General features: G+C 35.6%; 1 protein-coding gene across 1 annotated transcript in view; it reads left to right on the forward strand.

Moving 5' to 3' along the window:
- Positions 1–21,373, forward strand: part of SLC41A2 (solute carrier family 41 member 2) — a 44,389-nt gene extending 23,016 nt beyond the window's left edge. The window contains exons 7-11 of the mRNA XM_060776903.2: positions 168–315; positions 1,384–1,463; positions 10,533–10,664; positions 12,538–12,686; positions 19,614–21,373. Of these exons, the coding sequence (XP_060632886.2) occupies positions 168–315; positions 1,384–1,463; positions 10,533–10,664; positions 12,538–12,686; positions 19,614–19,799 (695 nt within the window). The 3' untranslated portion in view covers positions 19,800–21,373. The remainder of the gene's footprint in view (positions 1–167; positions 316–1,383; positions 1,464–10,532; positions 10,665–12,537; positions 12,687–19,613) is intronic.
- Positions 21,374–22,935: the final 1,562 nt, after the last annotated feature.

The following is a 22,935-nucleotide window of genomic DNA, read 5'->3' on the forward strand; positions in this document are numbered from 1 at the left end:
CTGCTGTTTTAATTTTAGAATTTTTTAATACTGGTAGCCAGATTTTGTTCATTTTCATGGTTTCTTCCTTTCTGCCTAAATGTAATATTTCTGCCTAAATGTAATATTTATAGAATGCTATACAAATTCAATAATAAATAACAGAACATTGTTACTTTTTTTTGCAGAGAAATATTATTATATCTCTCCTTTAGTTGGTGCCTTTTTCTTGGCTCTGACTCCTATGTGGATTGTAATTGCTGCTAAACATCCAGCTACAAGAACTGTTCTCCATTCAGGCTGGGAACCTGTTATAACTGCTATGGTTATAAGCAGGTAAGTAATTACATCAGAGCTCCATAGAGAAAAGGTAGTTTAAAAAAAGGAACACCGCACAACTGTATGTGTGCCATAGATACCATTACAGTTGGTAAATTGATTCAGACACTTTCTAAGAATATGCGTGCATTTATCTATGTAGAATGAAACATATATGCAATCCCCCAACACCATGCTCTGTTTGAACAAAGTGTATTTTCTTATTTATACTGATATTATCTTTGTTTATTAAAAATATTTCAAAACTACCCTTCATCCAAATGGATTTTATGATAATGTACAAAGACCTCACAATCTCTGAGGATGCTTGCCATTGATGCAGGCGAAATGTCAGGAGATCATATAGCCCAAAAAACCTACAACATCCCAATGTACAAAGACATTAAACTGGCCATTTGATATTTTGATAATATAAATACACTTAAACATTACTAATAATTAAAGCAAAGAAGGAGATGAAACTAAAAAAAACAAAGCATGAAGAAGGAAGGCTATTGATTAAAATGGGTTAGGCTTTTAAAAAATCCTTAACCTGGTGCTGTAAAGATTGTAATGCCAAGTTCCAGATGTAATTCTTTGGGGAGGGTGTTCAGAAATCGTGACAGGAAGGCATATAACATAAATGGGCCTCTGAAGAAAATCCCAAGACATAGGAAGGCTGTTTTCAGAAAATGTGCTTTCTGAGATAGATAGATAGATAGATAGATAGATAGATAGATAGATAGATATTCCAAGCTGCTTAGACCTTGTCCATTGAAATACATTAAATGGGCTTAAATTTGGGGGCCTCTGTGTTTATTCGTTGTATATTGACTAACTTCCTCCACTGTAATTGGACAGTGAACCTGACTTTGCTGGTGTGGAAAAATGTAACAGTTATGATTATTATGTGAGTGTGCTTGTTCAAGTCATACACCCTGATTTTAATGCTAAGAATATTTCCTGTTTTTGTTAAATTCAAAGTAGAGTAAAGAAAACTTTCTCAGGAACTTTCTTCCTTTTCATAGATTCTGAATACTTTCCCATTTTTTCTGACTGTATTTGAAAACTTGGATTCTTTTTCAGTATTGGTGGCCTTATTCTGGACACAACAGTATCGGATCCTAATTTAGTTGGGATTGTTGTTTACACTCCGGTAATAAATGGTAAGGCAAGCTTAGAATTTCTCAAAACTGCTGTAGTTCAATATATGCTGGTTAGATACAATATTATTCTAGACAAAACTAAAACAAAAGTGGATGGGTATCTATGATTGTAGTGCCACACTATAATTTTAGAGTATAAACAGTTCATGGGTTTGTGTTGTGACTGAGGGAAAAGATAAACATACCTTCAGGGCATGAACACAAATGAAGAAAACATATTTTTAGAGCTGTCATGGTTGTACTTCAGATCCTTGAAATAGATTTTAAAATGTTCTTTTTGAAATATGTACTTATATCTATTTAAATATGTATGTAGGCAGAAATGGGGTACAATACAGTGTCTCAGTTTCTTACCATAGTCCAATTGTACAATAGTATAGTGTAGTGTAGTGAATTATTTGGATGAGATCATATTCGATTTCTAGTTACATTCCACGGACATTTTATTAGCTGACAGCATTGGAGGACACAGTGGTGTATTTGCTGCAGATTTGCAAATGTATGTGATGGGTGAATAAAACTATTGATTTTTCTGCAGATATACCTACATACCCTTGAATGCATTCATTTGAATGTCATATGGCTTACAATACTAGAAACTTTTACAAATATTTAATCCTGAAAGGATTGCTTCTGAATGAATTCCGTAAACCTACTAGCACTTATGTTGCATTGGTGCATCAATGTTATAATATCAGACATACAATTTGTCAAGTCAACATTTGTTAATCATTGGTTTCCAACTTGATGTAGAGTTGCTGTTGATTGCATTCAACCCATTTCTGACTTATGGCAGCTCATAAGGCAACCTATCATGGAGTTTTCTTGATAAGATAAATTCACAGTTAGTTTGTCTTTGCCTTCTCCTGAAGCTGAGTGTCTGTGACTTTCTCAAGCCAGCCAGTGGGTTTCCATGGAGATTCAAACCCTGAACTCCAGATTCGCGGTCCAGTGCTCAAACCACTACACCACACTGGCTTTCAGGTATAGAATACCATCAGTGCAATATATCTCACCCTATCTGTGTCACTTATTGCAACAGCTTCCCAAAATTAAAGGGCCAAACTACAAACTACATTAAATAGAGTTTGTCTCAATATCACCTTTTAAAATACAAAACTCTAGAGTTGAAAGTAAAAAGTACAGTAAACACACATGTTCCCAATATAATTCAGGAGCACTGTTAAGGATTTCACTCTCACTGTTTTTAAACTCATCTGTAAAGATGGGCGGAAGAGAAGATGGAGAGGTGGCATGCATTGCATGTGAGGGATGTCATGTAGAAGATAGTGTGATATTGTTTTATGATGATCCAGTGACTAAAACAGCATCCAGTGAATTATAATTCTAATAAAAGACATTCTGTCCAAACATTTGGAGAAACTTCTTGACTCCAAGATCTTTCTAATAGAAGAAAAGACTGCCCTGGTGGGATTGACTCTCCGTATAGGACGTTTTTAAACAGAGGTTGGATGGGCATCTTTCAGGAGCACTTTAGTTGTGTATTTCTGCCTAACAAGGTTGGACTAAATTGTTCTTCCAGCCCTTCCAACTTTTAAGATTATATAAGTATATTTGTAAATTAAAAAAAAAAACAGATGGGGGAAGTTTTTGCATTTCTCTTTCTCCATTCCACATTTTGGTCCTGATCTGGATGGAAACAACATATGTTTTCTTTAAAATAAAAAAAATAAATAAAATCACTGCACATTGCATCTTTAATTTATAGTCTGACTTTATATTAGGAATATCAATAATTGGTTCTTTCATTCTAGTGGATAAAAATGGCAATCCACAAATCTATGAAAATGGCATAACATTTAATGTTGGTCTTAACAGAGTTTTTTTTTTTACTTTTGCAAGGAAAACTTGTACAAACAGCATATATGATAACTGCTGCCTTGTCTGCTGTGCTTCACAAAGAGAAATATGTTAGTTTTGTGCAGACAGTTGGCACAAAACTAACAAGACTTGATGAACACAAAACCTTTCTGTTTCGCTTATTCTGGATGCCGGAACTTGTGTGCAGGTTAATGAATTCTTTCAGCATATTGGACCCTTTCTTGCTACCTAATTATATTACTGTAATTCTTCTGCATCCTTTGCAATCCTGGGATTTGTAGTTTATGGGAAATCATTTAAAATTCCCAGACAGGAAAATCCATCATTTTCCCAAATAGCAAGCCCCAGAGTGATAGAAGATGCAGACATGCCATGCCAGTTAAAAAATAAATTATATCTCTATAATTGTAGGAAAGACCCAATTGTCAAGAGTAGTTTAGCAGTAGTTGTTCCTATTGCTAGCCTAAGGAGGGGTGCTTGTATTGTCCTGTTAGTATATAGGATTATCTTATGCTATTAGCATAATAAAGCACATCATTTCTTGAGTAGGTTTTTTGCAGTCAAGACACCTTGTGTCAAATATTTCTCTTCATAATATCTAGTATAACTGATTTTGTGTCTTGACATTATTATGCTGTGCTTTGTACCACCACTCCATGAAAATGGCTGGGAAAGTATAGAGAAACATTTCATTTAATAATGTCAATTCATGGGTTAGGATTTGAGATATTTTGGAAGTGAACACACAAGTTGTCAACAAAAAGGTTGACATTTTGAGCAGAAACTCTGGTTTTCTTGTGGTTAGTCCTGGCCCATTTTACTAACAGTTTTATTATACCAGCTTGTCAGTCATGCCCTGATCCAGTCAAGTATAGTTTAGGAGTTATTTCTAATCTACTGCTTCTTCACTTCCCCCTTTTGATGTTTTCAATTGTTTTGTGCTACATATTTGACCCACATACTGTTTCCTATGATCAGCGCCCACAAAAGCAGAAACATTTAAAATTCCAGATTTCTAAACTTACTAGATCTTTAAAAGGACCCTTCATTTTATTTTGAAAAATGGCATTCATAACCTTTTTGGGAAAAAACACCTTTTGGAGATCATAACTTTTTAGAAATGAGTGATCTTTCAGAGAAGAGCCAAAAATGCTTTATGTATTATTATTTGAAGCATTTATATTCCACCCTTCTAACCCCGCAGGGTACTCAGGGTGGAGCACAACATATAAACAGTAAAAATTAATGCCAGGACACAAAACGATAAAGATTCACAAACATTAAAATCACTTATATCTACTTTAAAATCAGCTGTTTAAAACTATCTCAGGACACCATGCTGGCTCCAGTCAGTGGAGTAGGTTTCCTATTACTGCCTCATTGCACTGCCTCAAAAGCTTGGTCCCACAGCCAGGTCTTCACCATCCTTCTGAAGAACAGAAGGGAGGGAGCTTATCTAATATTGCCGGGAAGGGAGTTCCATAGCTGGGCAGCAATCACTGAGACGGCCCTCTCTCTCATTCCCGCCAAACATGCCTGTGATGATGGCGGAACTGAGAGCATGGCCTCCCCAGAAGATCTTAGACTTTTTTGGTAGTTTGTAGAATCTTCTCTTGTGGTATACAACCTGAAAAAATTATGTTTGACTGAATAACCTGTTATCCCAGATCTGTTAGAAAAACAAAGATTTTCCAGTGCATAAAAACAGGACAGCTTTAGAAGTGTTTTTGGGTGCCCTAACTATATATACTCTTCCATAAAACAACTTGTTTATAACCATGCAATCAAGAGACAAATGACGAAATAACATATTTGGTTTACTCCAACCTTTGTGGTGTTCAGCATACAAAGGTGCAAAACTTATCATTCCAATTTCAAATATGTTTGAGGTGGTTCCTTGTGCCAACTGGCCAGGGCATCTCTTTTGTAACAAAACAGCTATCAACAGGTCACATAGTCAAAAGGAGAGCAAGAGAAGAGCATGAGGTGTGAAGCCTCTTTTGTAACTTCTCAGGAATCCTAGAATAAAAGAAGCTGCATACCAGAACATACATACAGGGAACAGTAAGCAGCAGGATCATAGATAAACATTACTAGAGAAGACTTGAAGAAGGTTGTCATTTCCAACATTTTATTGCTGCCCTTATTTTGAGTACTTAGGGGCTGTGTTTCTAAGCTGTTGTCTTCGATAGTAAATGTAGCACATTTACATAAAGTTGTTCCTTGATTATGTACACAGCTCAGGAACTGTGGTTTTAAGAGAAATGCCAGAAAGCTCAAGTCTCCCACACAAAATTCACACATTTGGCAACACTGACTTTTTCTACTGTAGTCTTTTAAAAGAGGTGCTCTCTTTCTCAGACAGAAATAAAGGTCTACAGTGTTGGAGTTCAGAATGGTATGGCCTACTTTAGATCCTTTGGCATGACAACATTATATTTTATGGTAGTGAACAAAATCAAAATGATTGTTATTTGCTTTTTTTGTCAAAAGTAAGATCTAGCTCATAAATGTCTTTTTCACACCACATAAATACAACATTTTGATAAAACTTTAATTGCAGTAGCTTCACTATATGGAATCCTGGAATCTATAGTTTTATGAAGTATTTACAATTCTCCTCCAGGCTAACCCAACTAACAAATCCCGGAAGTGCACAGGATGCAACAGAGCCAGTTAAAGCAGTGGCAGATTGCTCTAATTATGCAGTGTGGAATGAACCAAGATTAATGTCACAGAATGTGATTCTTCAGCACTGTACCAGCTATATTAATTTTGAGTAAACTTGAAAAGAATCATTACCAAACTTTTCTAGTTGGTGACACACTTTTTAGATATGCATCCTTTAGCAACACAATTCAGTTTTACTGGCAAACGAACCCCTTATAAAAGTTTCATACTATATAATATATACATTAAATCATGTATAATATAATATATATACGTTTCATATAATGTATAATATATATATTTCATTTACTGTATAAAAAAGGTCTGGATTTTTTCCCTTTACACTTACATACTACAGTTGATTCTTGTTTCATTTCCTCTGTAGCCCCTCCATGTAGTTCATCACAAACATCACTGTCAACAAATTTTCTTTTCCTAATTAGAAACTTCTCAATTTTAGTGAAAATTAGTGCAAACCAATCACTAAATTGTGCATATTATAAAAATTATAATAGTACCTAAACTTGAACAGCACCAGCCTTTGTGGGCAGGGGCAGGGGAGCATTTTTCATGCAACACACTAATGTGTTGCAACACACAGTTTGGAAAGCTCTGCTCTAGGCCTTATGAAGCTTCCTACCTTCCGCAAGCTTGGCTATTAGTCAGAGACAATGGAAGTAGTCATTCAACAAACATCAGGGAGAGCATGTCCTCCAGCCAAGGTAAAGAAACTAAAACTCAGCACAATAATTTCTACTCAGAAATAAGCCCCATTAACTAGTGGGGCTTACTGTAAAGTAAGTGTGCACAGAATTTCAAATTAAACTATAAGCCTTTATACAGTGTTTGTGGTACACCTCAATAGAAATAAATATAGAGTGGCAAGGATCTGTAATTTAATACATGTAAACGTTTTCAATTTAATTCCTGCATTTCCACATTCCCTGCTTGAAATGGTAGAAATCCATTTCTGACTTGGTGTAAGACACTTTTCTTATTGATAAGAACCAATCTATGTTTTCTTATCCTTTGCTTTTGGCTTTGAGGTCAAAGCCTTTAAGGCCTAAATTCCAGTTCAAGCCTTTAAGGCCTAAATTCCATGTAATGGTAGCAGAGAGACCCAATTGTTTTTCCACTTGTGGAATAACAGTACACTTGTTTTTGTAGTTTGAAGTTACAGGAGAGTAGATTTGGCTGAACATTAGAAGAAGATGTTTGATAAGTAAGAGCAGTATCAATGGAAGCAATTGTCTAGAAAGGTGGTAGGGTTTCCTTTCCTGGACATTTTCAAAAAGAGGCTGGTCATTACTAACCTGAAGATTCTGCATGTCAGGGAGTTGGATTTATTGACTCATGAAGTCCATTCCAACTCTATAATTCTGTGATTGTGTGGTCCCTCAACATGTAGTTGCTTGTATTTGCAGACAGCACTGGCTTCCCCTTTGCCCTTACTTTGGAGCTAGGTGTCTGCGATTGAAGAGGGTGTCACACTAACACAGACATTGAAGAAAGTGCCTGACTCCTCCTTTGCAACACTTCAAGTTCCCATGAACATGTCAGAAGCTTCTTTACTCCCCATGTTTGCTCCCAAAGGTTTCCAAATTAGCCTTTAAACCTGGAAATTGAAAATGGAAGTGAATAGAAAAAGGGAGGATTTGTGGATAATTTGGGGACACAGAGTAAATTTGGCTCCTTGTGTACTTGATATGTTGCATATTAAGCGCAACTTACAAAAAGACCCCAATAATAATAGTAAAAAAAAAGCCCTAGTCAATAATTGCTACATTTTAAAACATGTGAGTGTTTAGAGACAGCAATACTACAAAGAAAGAAATAAACATTAAGACCTGAGTGCCTGCCAGAAGAGGAAAGGCTTAGCTTGAAGTTCCTAATAAATTGAAGATGAAAACCAGTGCAATATAGTTTTTTGAGCGCTGGACTAGAGCTCTGGAATACCAGGATTTGAATCCCCTACTCAGATGTGGAAACCTGTTGGGGAAGTCACACTCTCTTGGCCCCAAAGAGGACAATGGCAACCCCCCCCCCCCCCCCCAATCTTGCTGAGAAAATGCCTATGTTACTAAGGTCACTTGGGCCTCAGGATACAAAGCTATATCAATGAGAATTTCCAGCTATAAACTTGCTTCTTGCAATGGAAGTCCGTATAGGAGAAGATTAGCACCAGTTTGCTGGGCAAATGAATCACAAATAGCCTCTCCATCTTATCAGGATTCAGTCTCAATTTCTTGAGCTTCATCCAGTACCAATACAATACACCAATTAAGGATAGCCAGTGTCTGTGTATGTATATAATCTCTATTTGTGTGGGTGTACATATTATATTTGTGTAACATGATGAGCATCTAATCATTTCACAGTGGAAGAGTTTAAAGATGTAATTCAGTTTTTTAAAATGTGCACACATAATTTGGTTCATTGAAGACCCGTTGTGTTCACCAACTAATCTCTACCACATGTACCTTGTAATAGCCTTTTTACTACTGTTGGTGAAGTAATTAGTCTCTAGAACAACACTGGTAATTCAACAGGCATGTTAGCATAGAAGCTATTAGAAAAAACAAATTGTCAATTACTTAAAGAATAAACAGTACTACTTATTGAAGGCATATGCCCCAGAATCAAAATAGGACATATGAAATATGGGCTATCTTGATTTCTTCATAACTACCAAAATACACCCCATTTTACAACTACTCTGAAATCAATTTCTCATCCAAGGATTTCTATGCCAAAGCAAACTTTGCAGTGTATCACAAAGGTGATAAGCATAGGAAAGCCTAAGGAGTAGCACAGGGTGACATGAAAATAAAAACACAATGATAAATGGTACAATAGTTACTTCATGGGAGAGTGCTCATAAAGTACCAAAAACGATGCCTCACATCAGAGCCCTTCACAATACCCACTAAAGAGATATATATATATATATATATATATATATATATATATATAATATTTCTACCCCACCTTTATATATATATATATATATATATAATATTTCTACCCCGCCTTTTGATGAACCTGAAGGTGAATCAAGGTGGCTTTACAACATATGCAGCTATTCAATGCCATTAAAAACGTAAAAATTACAATAACAATGATAAAATACATACATTAAAGCCTTTGAAAACATATAAAAGGATGTGACAACTTCATAGTGAGTGATATTTTGTTCCATGTGCTAGTAGTTCAGTTATACAAAATCCAAAAACTATATGTGCCTCAGAGACAAATAGTCATAATTAATCAATAAAGTCTAACTGTTTTGCTTTGATGTATTTCAATTATTACATTAGCTCCTTACAAACCTTGCATCAGCCAAAACATTTGTTCTTATGTTCTTTTCATATATTTTTTCTTTGCTATATAAGTTGCATTATCTTTTTGTAGTTATTAAAATGTTCTAACAATTGTTTGTGTTTTATTTATTTATTTACTATATTTATACCCTGCCCATCTCACCCTTGAGGGGACTCAGAGTGGCTTACATACATAGGCAGCAATTCAATGCCAACGTGAACATACATAAAATAAAATAAAACATATACATGAAAACCATTGCTAAAAACATATCAAGCATTTAAACCACTTACTTCAAATGCTATAATCCAAGGCCATTCCAAATGCCATTATACCATTCTGTATTCTCTTATTGCTTTGTTACTGACTGAAAGCTTGGTCCCACATCCACGTCTTTAGCTTTTTCCTGATGTGGGAGAAAGAAGGGATGCACTGTTTGCCACAGATGGAGGCCTTCATTCATCCAGACCAGACTTACTAAAATGTCCTGGGCCTGATAGTATACCCTCGATTTTTATTGTGTGTCTAAAAAGGCTAAAATAGTCAGCGTCTGGTATTAGAAAGAGAAAAAAAATTACAGCGGAATAAAGTCTTCACTTTTTAAGTATCTAAGCAGCCTACATTCTTACTCTCACGAAATCCATACCTTTAAACATAGCTCTTTTATTTCTTGTTTTGAAAATGTATTAGAGGAGGATCGATTTTATCATTGTTGGATTATATGATTTTAATATTTATACTAGGATAATTTTAATTTTTTTATTATATTATTTTAATATTTATACTAGGATGATTTTAATGTTTTGTCTGAATGTTTAAGTTTTGTTTATGTCTTATGTTTAATGTTTTTAATGATTTTAAGCCATAGTTATATGTAGTGATTAGTGATTATGATTTATTTGTTTTACTGTATGTTGTAAACCGCCTTGAATCCCCCAGGGGGGTGAGTAAAGCAGTATATAAATACAGTAAATAAATAAATATCAATGTAATTAAATGTCAAGGAGACTTGACTAGCAATTACATCAATTTTATATAGGCTAACAAATATGAGCTGAGATGATGCTGTGTGTGTGTTTTCCTATGTGTAACAGACATAAAACAATATATGAGCTTACTGTGATACATATGAATATTTTAATTGTTACTTTACTATGTTGTCTGTTATTAAAGTATCAATACACAGGTTAAGATTGTTACTAAATAGTTACGTTTCTCTCACACATTATTGTATAGGTATTGGTGGCAATCTTGTAGCAATTCAAGCAAGCAGAATTTCTACATACTTACATTTACATAGTGTTCCTGGAGAACTGCCAGAGGAAGCCAAGGGGTGCTATTACCCTTGCAGGACATACTATGGCACAGGTGTGTATAACATTCATTCTATCATTTTTCTTTGTGTATTTTGACTTCCAGTATTTAGCATCCTTTTTCTCCCTAAAGAAAACATCATTATTATTCAATGTTGCTGTGCAGACTTAACTGAGCTTTTTGAGGTTTCACATAGCGCAGGTTAGAATAAATCAGAAACCACCAAGAGGCATTTTGTAATACTTTAGATTTGCTATAACAAAGGGGCCTGTTTTACTGTCCCTCTCTTGAGTTTCCTCTCTCAAAGGACATTCATTTGTATTGCAGTGGTTGCGTTTTGTTAGCTCAGCAAAATAAAGATAATTATATGATTGATGAACTGCCAAATTAAGAAATGCTGTGGTCTAATAGTACCTGCATGTTGTGTAGAATTTTAAAATTCCACTTTCTGTCCCCAAGTCCAGCTTACCTAAGGTAGCCAGAGTTTCCTCCTCCTTCATGTCCAATGGTGTTTATTTAGTTAGTAAAGCCATTAGTATGACATACCAGAATCTAAAGAAGGGTCATGCTCTGAAGCCAAGAGGACCACAGTGGCCCAATTTTGGCTCCTGGAGTTCCGCAGGACCATACTGGGATTAGAAGTGTTGTCATGTTATTCCCAGTTGTCTTCCCTCCCCTCCCCCGGTGTTGGGTAAATTACTCTGCAGAGCAGCATTTTACTGATCCTAGAATGTGTTTAGGATGTCGTTGAGCTGAACTTTTGGGATTGGCCAAAATTTATGGAAAGGCAGTATGAGGGCTGCGGATATGTCACTCGAGTCCCACAAATCATTTGCAACCTGCGAGCTACCCAATTCCCACCCAGAAACATAAACATATAGAATCATCAGTTATCAAATGCTCTGGCCTTGGTGTTTTATCAAAGTTCAATAATTTGTGTTTTGAGTTGCATTTTAAGACTCTGATATTTGAGCAATCTAGAGAGTTGGCCTTCAGGGTGCAGTTGTTCTGGCGACATAGCATCTTGTTAGGATAAAATGCTAAACATTTTACGCCCAACTCAAAATGTGAGTCTCGTCAGCTTTGTGAATCTTAATTCCCAAAATCTCCTTGTTCAGTGCTGAAGCTACTGTGTTTATTAAATGAAGGATAGAGGAGCCAACAGCTTTTGTTTAAGAAAGCACCGGGACTGTGGTGCAGTTGGCTGGGAGTCAGCTGCATTAAGATCACTGCTGACCAAAAGGTCATGAGTTCAAAGCCAGTCCAGGTCAGAGTGAGCTTCTGACCAATTTGTGTAGCTTGTTGTTGACCTTTGCAGCCCGAAAGACAGTTGCATCTGTCAAGTAGGAAATTTAGGTACCACTTATGAGGGGAGGCTAATTTATAACACCATAAAAATCTCCAGCAAGTATGCAAAGAATGAGGAAGTACTTCATCAGTGTTACAAATGGACGGCGAAGCGACAGCTCCCCTGGTGGCCAGAATACCCTCATGAAAAGGCTGGAATGTTACATAGCCTCTGTACGTCTGTCTATATATGTTGTGTGTCTATGGCATTGAATGTTTGCGATGTATATGTACATTGTAATCCACCCTGAGTCTCCTGCGGGGTGAGAAGGGCAGAATATAAATACTGTAAATAAAATAAATAAATAAATAAATATTTTTTAGAATGAGATCAACAATGTGTAGGCAAAACTTTATTTAACATATATTGATTTTTAAAATGACATTTTTAAAATGACATTTTAATGTGCAATCAGGTTTTGGTTGTCTTTCCAGAACATATAGACATGAATGAGGCAATAATCAGAATTAATTCATTACATTTAAGGGGCCCCAAGTACCAAAAGTATGCATCAGCATTGCTTTTGTTGTTCACAGAAAATACGAAGTTGACTGTATTGTTATTTATCTTTATTTACAGGAGTAAACAATAAATCAGCACAAGTTCTTCTACTTTTAGTGATTCCTGGACATTTAATTTTCTTGTACACTATTCATTTAATGAAAAGTGGACATACTTCTTTGACTCCAATCTTCATAGTTGTATATTTGTTCACAGCTCTCCTGCAGGTAAGAATAAAAAGATTTGCAAGGTTTATACTTGTTTCTACATAATCTGCTTAGAATTTGTTTGCAAAGATTTAAAATAGAGCAACTGTTCTTTTCATGAATATCTGTTGTCTTGCATCTTTTGTTTCAAGGTATTATAGTTTGCAAGTGCTGAGGTATTTCTGTCTTCCCTCTTCCAACTACCTTCCCTTTTTTGTGGATGACCACTTTGGGCCGTTTAGCACAAAAATATTTTATCAATTTATTTCATTCCATTCCTTAGCTGTATGTTGTTATAGTTTTATTTGATATACTAGCATTCATAATGTTTCTTATCAAGAAAGAATCATAACATCATATGCAGTGCATAGCACTGCTTTTTAAAGCTTTCCCTCTTTAGCTTTGCATATGTTGTTCTGCAGCATCTGTGTCAGCATCTTATGCTGACAGACGGTAGCATTTATGAGGATATGCTTGATGCTGACACTTCAATCCTTCCTTTCATCATTCATTTAGTAAGATGCTGTGCATAGTTCAGTATTAACTTGCATCCCAGTCTGTGTGTGTGTGTGTGTGTGTGGGTGTGTGCGTGGCTGAAAATCTTTCTGAATAACTGAAGTAGTTTCTAGGTTTGACGCATAACTTCATGCTGAAGAGACAGAAAAGGACTGTGCTGTAATTCTTGCCTTAATAGTGTACCAGTTAAGGCAAGACATAGAACACAATTCATATTTATTCATAAGTAAATCCCAAATGAATTTATTGAACTTACCCAGTGTAAGTTTGTTTCAGATTTTAACTTAAGTGGGGAAAAAACTCTTAAATATTTTCAGCTCCTTTCTTGGCTCTCTGTATCTTGTTTTTTCTTCTGGTTTCTTTGCTATATCTCTTAGTTTTTTAGTTAGTGAAACCAGAAAACATCATAGCTAGTAATAGCCTAAGGTCCATGATGGGGCAATTAATGTCATAAGCCTGAAAACATTTGTGGGGTTTGTTTCCAAAAGGTACCAAATCAAGGAAGGAAGGAAGGACTTACAGCTGACTTACAGCTGGCAGCATATTGTTGGCTACAATATTATGCACAGGCCAAACCCTCAAAATGGAGTCTTGCATTTTATAGCAAAAGAATGCACATCCTCATCATTTTTTATTCTGTTAATATGGATTTGGTACTTTTAGGGAAAAAATCCACAATTAGTGGTTTAAATATCCTGTAAGCACTTTGGCAATATAATTTCTTTATGATGCACTATGATCAGACTCAGACAGTTTGGAATTTCACAACTCTGTAAATACATTACTTCTTTTTATTTTCCTCTGAAAATTACTGGGTCTCACATCCTTTAAACACCCTGGCAATCACTCATAAGTAGTTCTGAAGTTATTAAGAAGATTAAATAGCCAAATCTTGTATACCTTTTGATAGCATTATTTCTTGTATTATTTCTGTCATTTAAATTATTAACCAAATTCATTAGATTATCATCCTCTTTAATTATACAAGATAGCTCCATTGGTACTGATTCATTCCTGCTTCTTTTAACCATGCTGAGGCCATACCCTTTTATCTTACACTACCTGCCTTGTAGTAAATGAGCTTAAATATACAGCGTTTGAAGTAGAAATTAGCATCTCTAGAAAGCCAAGATGAAAAAATGACCCAAAGCTACATAATCTGTGAACTTTCCGAAATGTGAGTTCATTTGCTATAGCATTGCCTTGCCCTATCTAATTCATTATTCATTGAATTGATTTTAGTGAAAAATGCTGCAGGTCTCTCTGCATTCTAGGTCTCTTATGATTGTTTATTGTGTTAGATCAAAATTAAGTCAATAAAACATGTGACTTTTTAGATTCGGAAAAATACTATCCTCTTTTGCAGACTTAGCCATCTTTCCAATCACACTGGCAGTTGCTTCTATTCTAAAAGAAGCTAGAGAGAAGTAGGAAATATCTTCAACATGGATAACTTTCACAATTCCTGTTGTCTGCCACATAGCACTATATATGATTCTTAAATATATTTGACATTACTAGATTAATGCAATTATTTTGTATTTTCAACTTTTGTTTGTCATTGAAATTAACACTTTAATTCTAATATATGGGGAGGGGAAAGAAAAAGAGAGAGGGGGGCTAATGCATAACAGCGTAAAATATATAAAAGGCCAATGAGAAGTATACTATAATCCCTTATTCAAATTTATGACTTTAAGTCGGAGATGTCTAATTTCTGGCTATTTTAGGTTTATAGGATGACATATCGCATAAAGTAAAAAAAATCTTCTTTTTTAAAAAAGTGACAAAATAAAATGAGCTCCAGCCCAGAGGAATTGATCAAATTAATGGGATTAAAATTTAACAAATTTTCATAGATTTGAAGGAACCTGACTTTGTCTTGATAAGAACCTGTGCATTTTAGTGTATTTTAAATAGCTGGCATGCTATCCAAAAATACTACAGCAGATTTTTCAAAATAGTGTAGTTACTTTAGCTTTTAAGCATATTTCAGTCACAACTTCAGACATCCCTTTAAAATGCCCATAGATTATGTATTCATGCGTAGCTAGTATTTCCATGCATTTATAAGTATTTCTCCCTAGTTATAGTCTTTCTTTGTAGATAATGACTTAATGTGCAGACCTATCTGTAGTTTAGGAAAACAAACCATGCTCTGGAAATGATACAAATTCAAGAAACTTATGTATACTTTGTAGGAAGATAATCTTGCTCTGAGACAGCTATGCGTGTGTGATTGAATGATTCTTGTTAAAATAATAATAAAGTACAGCCTGCACAAACGATATTCATCTGGGTATATAAAAAAAGACTTCATTTTCAGACTTGTCAGCCACCATCAGACTGGAGGCCAGACTCCAGTAACCAAGCCGTCATGTTTGCGATTCAGTGTTTGTGACTTTCAAAGGTGCCCTCTGTACTCGGGGTCCCTGCTGAGCCAGTAAAGAGCCCTCTGGAAATTTCACACCTCCAAGGCAAATCTCTGAACACAGTTGTGTTAAGGACCATGGGAATAAACAAGTAATGGGAAACTCTAGACGTTATTGCCCAATAAATTTGCGGAGGTAAAATAAAATTGATTGTATCCACTAAAAATCAGAATTGTTGTTCTGCAAAATATCACATTCCCCGTTTTCCTGCTTGTGGAAGCTAGACTTCATTATATTAATTGCTGACCCTTCCCTTCTAAAAACAACACTCTGGCCTCCAGGCAGTTAATTATCATTTGAGAACATTTATCCTTTAATAATAGGTGAACAAAATTGCCTTAACGCAAAAACACAGTGATAAATGTTCATCGGTTTTGAGAAGAAAAATTAATAAAAACACAATTAAGAGCATATTTTTGCTGGCAAACTATGTTCTAACAATATAAGCATAGTTTATCTTTAACTACCCTGTTGAAATTTTTTTTTGGATGTCACATTTTCCTCCATAAGTGAGATGGACATGTTCTCAGTTACAATCTACACATATTTAATATTTTGGTTAATGCAGAGGAACTGTTTCTTAAATTCTATATGTGAAAACATGGAATATGTAACCCAATATTTGAAACAATCTAAGGCACAACTGTAATTTATACCTGAGCCAAATATCAGTGTTAGACTAGACAAGTCATAAAACAGTACAGGTTATTTCTTACCTCAAAGTATTTTTGGGGGGGGGGGGGGGAACTCAATTGGAAAGATGCAATTTCATGGGTTGGAAAGGCATATTTGCAATACTTATTTATTTTACACACACACATGCCATATGCTACTTAATAACCAATGTTATTTATGTTAGGGTCCAGAAGTATCTGTAGCATGTTAAGCAGCTGCACCCCTATTTTTAGAGACAGTTAAGATGTTATGTGAGATAGCAAATTGGCATTTTATAAGTCAGAAAGACAAAGAACATAAGAGAGATTAGAAGAAGGCAGAGTTCCAGTGGATTTCTGTTAGTTACTGTGCCAGTTTCTTATTTTTGTTTTTTATGTTTTTACTAAATGATGTAAAAATGTGCTTGATTTCAGATCAGTGAATAATGTTTGGCTGGAAGGGTCAGGAGGAGGCCAGAGTTTCTTGTGCCAGCTGAAATGGCCTTTTGCTAACTAAACTGCCTTTATGCCAGTACAATAGCCTTTCTGCTGGCTCAGAAGAGCATGGGAAGGATCAAGTTATGCCAGTTCTAAATTTCCCTCAGCCCAAACCAACAATTAATGTGTCCGGAAATGTTAGACCAAGCCCAGGATTGTCCTAAATCATTTCCAGAATCCCAAAGCTGAAACTACCAGCACAGCTGGCCCTTGGCCATCTTACTGAGTTAGGAGCATGCTTTGTGTTACAAATGGTGGCTTAAGGCAAGGTGACAGTGGGAATGACCTGTGTAGATTCACTTCACTCTGTTTTGGGCTTGAGAAATGTAATAAATAGCTGTTTTGGTTTCGCATGTGATATACTGCTATAAAACTTTTAAGGTTTTGTTCTTCAGGCTGCAAGGCATTGACCCACAAGGAAAACAGGCAAAGAAAGAGTCATTGCCATGCATTTCTGTTTAGAAAACCACTGTTGAGCTCCATGTGGGCAGTAATTTACTTCCACAGTCCCACTTTAAATGCCTGGAGGCAGGCTCTGTAACAGCAGTAGAATAGATGGCATGGCAGGAGGCAACTGCTGACTACCACAGATGAATTGATGGTCATACAGTGATTTCATTTCAGCACTTGCAGAAACATAAACTCTCTTCAGCTTCTTGTGTTTACTTACATATACAGATGGTTGTTCTCAGTACTTTCCTGGGGTTTCCACATTTTTCTTTCATAATGTATACATTGGGAGTCTAAAGATGCAAAGACAAAATTCGAATAGTGTGGAAATTAATGTTTCTCTCAGCCTCTCCAAGACAAAATATTACCCACCAAATCCAAGATTATTTTTGGTGACCAGTCTTTATGAGCACAGACATGCAATGAAAAAAAAAACTTTTTCAATATTGTGGTCATTTTTCTTGTATTTCAGAGTGGTAAACTTGAAAGACACAGTAATAATTTACCATACACAGTTCTTTCACAAATGTTATAACTAATTTCATTCATTTGCATCTTATATCATAGCAAGTTATGAAAAAACTACACAATGGAACAAATTTGAGGTTATTTTTGGATTGAGAATGCCAAATTCCTATTAAAATGGCATACATTTCTTTTTAAAAAAATGTTATGCTTCTCAAGTTTGAGGAAGCTAGTCTCAGTTTGACAGAGATCTAAAGCTCATATCTTTATTCCAGTTTTCTGGGGAGATGAAGAAAATCAAGTGGCAAAAATTTTCTGTGTAGGTGTTACAGATTGATAATATAGCTCTTTGGCCGCAAGGGTTTGGTGAGGTGTAGAATCACTTCTTATATCTCAGACATGGGCAAATTTTGGCCCTCCGGGTGTTTTGAACTTCAACTCCCATAATTCCTAACAACTGGTAGGCTGTTAAGGATATGGGAGATGAAGTCCAAAACACCTGGAGGACCAAAGTTTGCCCATGTCTGTTGTATCTTCTACTCTGACTGGTTCACATATCTGTATCTTGTTCTACCTTGAACTTTTATCAACCATGATTTTATGCCATATCCAAAAGGGGAAAAATACTCTCTTTTCAAGCAAAACCTTTTCAGTATCTTCTTTTGAAGCAACATCGGTATCTTTTTTCATACCTCCTCAAATGACATTTCAGTACCACCAGCAGAAAAAAAGTACAGCGATTCTAAGCACCTACATTTTTGAGATGTTTTTGTGGGGAAAAGTGTGTCTTAGAATTTATGAAATAGAGTATTTTAGTTAGTTTAGAATCCATTTGGTGGAAAAAGCATTTCTGTTTATTTCTCCCCTATGGTAATACAGAGCCGCACAGTCATTTCATGTTCTTTCATACCTATCACATCTGATTACAGATTTCTGCGCATCTGCAGGTCCCATCCCACTGAGAGATGGGAATATCTGGTAGTTTGCAGCATGCACAATTTCTGTCTTGGCTAACATATGTGAGAGGAAAGTTGACAGGATGATGAAGCAGTTCTCTCAGGACTGGGAATAGGGAGAGATTTGTCTTTGAGCGTCATGCTGTGGTCTTGGGTAACTGAAAGAAGAGAACTAAATAATAACTCTGCATGTGAAGTGGAGTGCCAGGAGATTGACCATGTATCGCTGTTGTGGAGAATGTTGTTGTTTATTTGGAATCTCTAAAAGTTGACAGATTCTGCATGGGGATTTTATTGGGCATCACTGCTGTGTATAGACATGGACAAAGAGGAACTGTCTTGAAAAATCTGACAGGTTTCTCCAAAGAAAGCACGTCTTTTCAAATGTATGTGTTTGGACTGCAGAGAAGTGCACCTAGCACTTGCGTAATTAGCTTCAACTACAGAGTTGCTTTTTCAGCAGGGATATTTATCTAAATATCTTATGCATGTTCCATAATGGAAAAGGAGGGAAGAAATTGGCTTATTTAAGAACCATATGGTTACATTTTAAATATTCTTTTGTAGTAAAAAATCAAAGGTAGGGATTCTCTTAGAAGTATTAAATTATTTCATCATCCTTAATGCTGTAACATCATTTTAACTTTCATTTTAGGTACTTAAATAATTGTTATGGAAATGCGAATGTTCAAAATGGTCTTTGAAATACTAAAGCAAAATACTCAATACACATAATGCACAGTATTGGTGCACATTTTTCATAATTACTTGTCTCAAGAAATCTTTTCAGTTTAATCCCAGTTTAATGCTGACTAGAATAGATCGATTGAATCAATGAAAATTTTGTAAGTTCACACTCATGTAAATCCCATTGATCCACTGAGTTTACGCTTGATTAATAAGTGATTTAGTTCTTTGAGCTTTGATATAACAACACTTAAATTTAAAGGTGTTCTTGTTGCTGTTGTTTTCCCATAGGTGTTTATCTTGTTATGGATTGCTGACTGGATGGTGCACCACTTTTGGAAAAAAGGAAAAGATCCAGATAGCTTTTCTATCCCTTATCTCACTGCACTTGGAGATCTTCTTGGAACTGCCTTACTTGCAATGAGTTTTCACTTTCTGTGGCTCATTGGTGACAGAGACGGGGATGTAGGAGACTAATGTACCAGATGCTCACATTAGCTGATCCTGCTAGATGAAGATGAGAAACAGGAGACAACCACTTAATATATTATTTCCTCTGAAGGATTTGACGAATTTGTTTGTTGAATTTGATCATGGTGCAATCCTACACACATCTACCCAAAAATAAATTTGACTGATTTCAGTGGAACTTATTCTCAGGTAAAAGTGTTTAGGATTCTAGCCTCATTGTGTTATCACTGATACTAAATGGCCTTAACATTTTGAAATTATGAAACGTAACTGGACAAAAGGTTTAAATATTTTTTACACTACACAGGAGTGTAGTTGTTGCTATCTCACTCCATCCAACTACAGAAGGGGAAATGTTGGTCAGTAGTGTACCAAGAAACAAAGCCCAGGTATGTAATGGAGGTGCAGTAAATAACAAAATGATATGATTTTACTATGTCTTTATCTGTCTATCACAGATCAGTGTATGTTTCTGCAGGCAGTCTGGCTGTATTTCAACTCACACAATGTAATGGGTTCACAAAATCAAATGTTTCTATTTTATAGTTAGGTTTTCTGAATTTGGGTACATTTTGCTTAATAGTAGCCAAAGCTTTCTGCCTGTAATTTTTCTCTCAAAAAGAGACATTCCATAGGGATATTCTATTCAGTACTTCCTTTTAGTTGCTGCAACAACACCATAAAGCAGTGGTTCTCAATCTGTGGGTTCCCAGGTGTTTTGGCCTACAGCTCCCAGGATTACTAGGCAGTTTACCAGCTTTTAGGATTTCTGGGAGTTGAAGGCCAAATCATTTGGGGACCCACAGGTTGAGAACCACTGCCATAAAATAACTTCTGTTCTTCACAGAAAATGGAAGGATTTTTTAATAATAGAGATAATACAGTTTGACCATGCATGGACTTTAATGAAGTTATATTAATAATTGCATTTCAAAAGGCATATTAACACCGTTTTAAAATGTTCAGTTATGTACTTTGCAATTTATTGTAAAGGGAAGTGTAAGTTCTACAGGGAATGAAGGCTACCTAGAATACACAGGGGATGAGTGTGGGGAACTAGATTTTGATATGTAGTTATGGGAAAGCTGCTATGTGTATCTTAAAGACAAAACTGATAGAGATGGCGATATGTTATATTTTTAAGAAATGCCGTTGAAGACAAGGAGGAGCCATTATAATCAGTAACAATGCTGCACAGATACATACAAATAGTGGTTATTACTACTGTGTAGGTGCCACCCTGCAGCAGTTGGGCATTTAAGGGCTTTTCCAAATTCATTTTATTGTGAAATACCAATGTTGTTTCTACTCCAGTGTTCTGGAAGATTCTGGCATCTTTTCGGATATAACACTGCTGTAATAAGGAAATCACATTTTCTCAGTGCTTGAACCAGAAAATGTTGTGCTAATAAAACATCATTTCCCAGGGCTAGTGTGCAAATGTTTGTAACCTATGTGGTTTGTGGGACGGGTTTGTGCGGTACAGATACCCTTTAAGTTCATGTGGGACTCTCATTAGCAATAAAGCTTGTATAACATCTGCATCATTCCATTTTTTATAATAAAAGATCTACAAAGAACATGTGTTTCTCTTTGTAGAACTTCAAATGTAGGAAATCCCTTGCATCGCCTGAGTTAACAATCTTTATTTCTTAGTCAAGTGCTGCATAATACATTCTGAATATAGAATTAAAATTTGGAGGAAGATCATAAAAATGTTTCCATACCCGTTGTTTCAGTTTATGGTTTTCTGTCAGTTGTGCAGTGCCTTGAGTGTTGTCTAAATAAAAAATTCAAATCATGACAGCACAGTTCCCCACTCCACCAGGAAGGTTTAGAAACCACCAGGAAGGTTATACAAATTGAATGGTGAAGAATGAGCATTTTGAATCAACACCTATTAAATTTATGTGTAGTTGTTCCCTTTTTATATATCCAGATGATATGAATTGGTCAAGACTAGGGTTTCTTTACCAGGGTTTCCTAGAACCATGAGATTTGATTAGAGGTTTCTATGAATTATGTGGGAGATTGTGATTTTTTTTGGGGGGGGGGGGGAGCTGTAGATAAAATAATTTTGATGTAAGGGTTCTGTGAGAGGCAAACTTTTTTTAAAGTATTCATTCCTCACAAAAAGATTTAAGAGGCTAAATGATTTGTTTTTAATATATTTACAGAAATCCACATGATAAGTTCTATTAATATACTAGAAGCATTCCGTTTGCTCTCGGTATCTGCTGGAGTTTGGTTTCCAGGACCACTCACAGATAACAAAATCCAGAGATGCTCAAGTCCTATTGTTTACAATGGCATAATAAAATGGTGTCCCTTTTATAAAATGACAAAATGAAGGTTTGCTTTTTGGATTTTAAAAAATAATTTCAAGTTGCAGATGGTTGAATCCGTAAATACAGAATCTGTGGTTACAGAGTCCTGTTATTTACCATGACATAGTAAAATTGTGTCCTTTTTATGAAATCACAAAATTCAGGTTTGCTTTTTGGATTTAAAAATATGTATTTTCAAGCTGTGGATGTTGAATCCTTAAATAACTCTATGGATACTTGCTTGCTAAATGCCCCCTTTTCAAGAAAATCAAGAAGCTAGCAGTTGTTTAGCTTCCTAGTAAAAACCTTCCATTAATAACTTTCCCCAAAGAATGAAACATGTTTGAATATGTATTTATAGTTAAGTCTATATTTGGATATTCTTGAAATGAGCTTAAAGCAGGAACATGACTTTCCCCCCCAACTGATCATTGAAACAAACCAATGAAGTGGCTCAAACTGAGGGACGACTTGCGAAATGATATGGAATCATATTCATGGCTCTGCATCTCCCACATCCCAGTCCACTCTACTATACTATTAAAGCTACTATACTACAGTAACTCATAATTATTGAATGCCTAGCACTGACAATAATATTTCATAATGAGAATAGAAAATATGATTGTCACCCGAGGCCCCCTTATTCCCCTGAGAGGATATTGACATTTTTTTAATGGTACCTTATTTATATTACTTATGTCATTTTGTTTTCAGGAGAGATTGAAAAGAACTCAACTCACTAATATTTGAGGACATAGCTCTAGATTTTATTTGTCGTGTCAGGGCAACCAGTCAATTATATTACATTTCTA

The sequence above is a fragment of the Anolis sagrei genome, chromosome 5 (genome assembly GCF_037176765.1).
Source record: "Anolis sagrei isolate rAnoSag1 chromosome 5, rAnoSag1.mat, whole genome shotgun sequence".
Lineage (NCBI taxonomy): Eukaryota > Metazoa > Chordata > Lepidosauria > Squamata > Dactyloidae > Anolis > Anolis sagrei.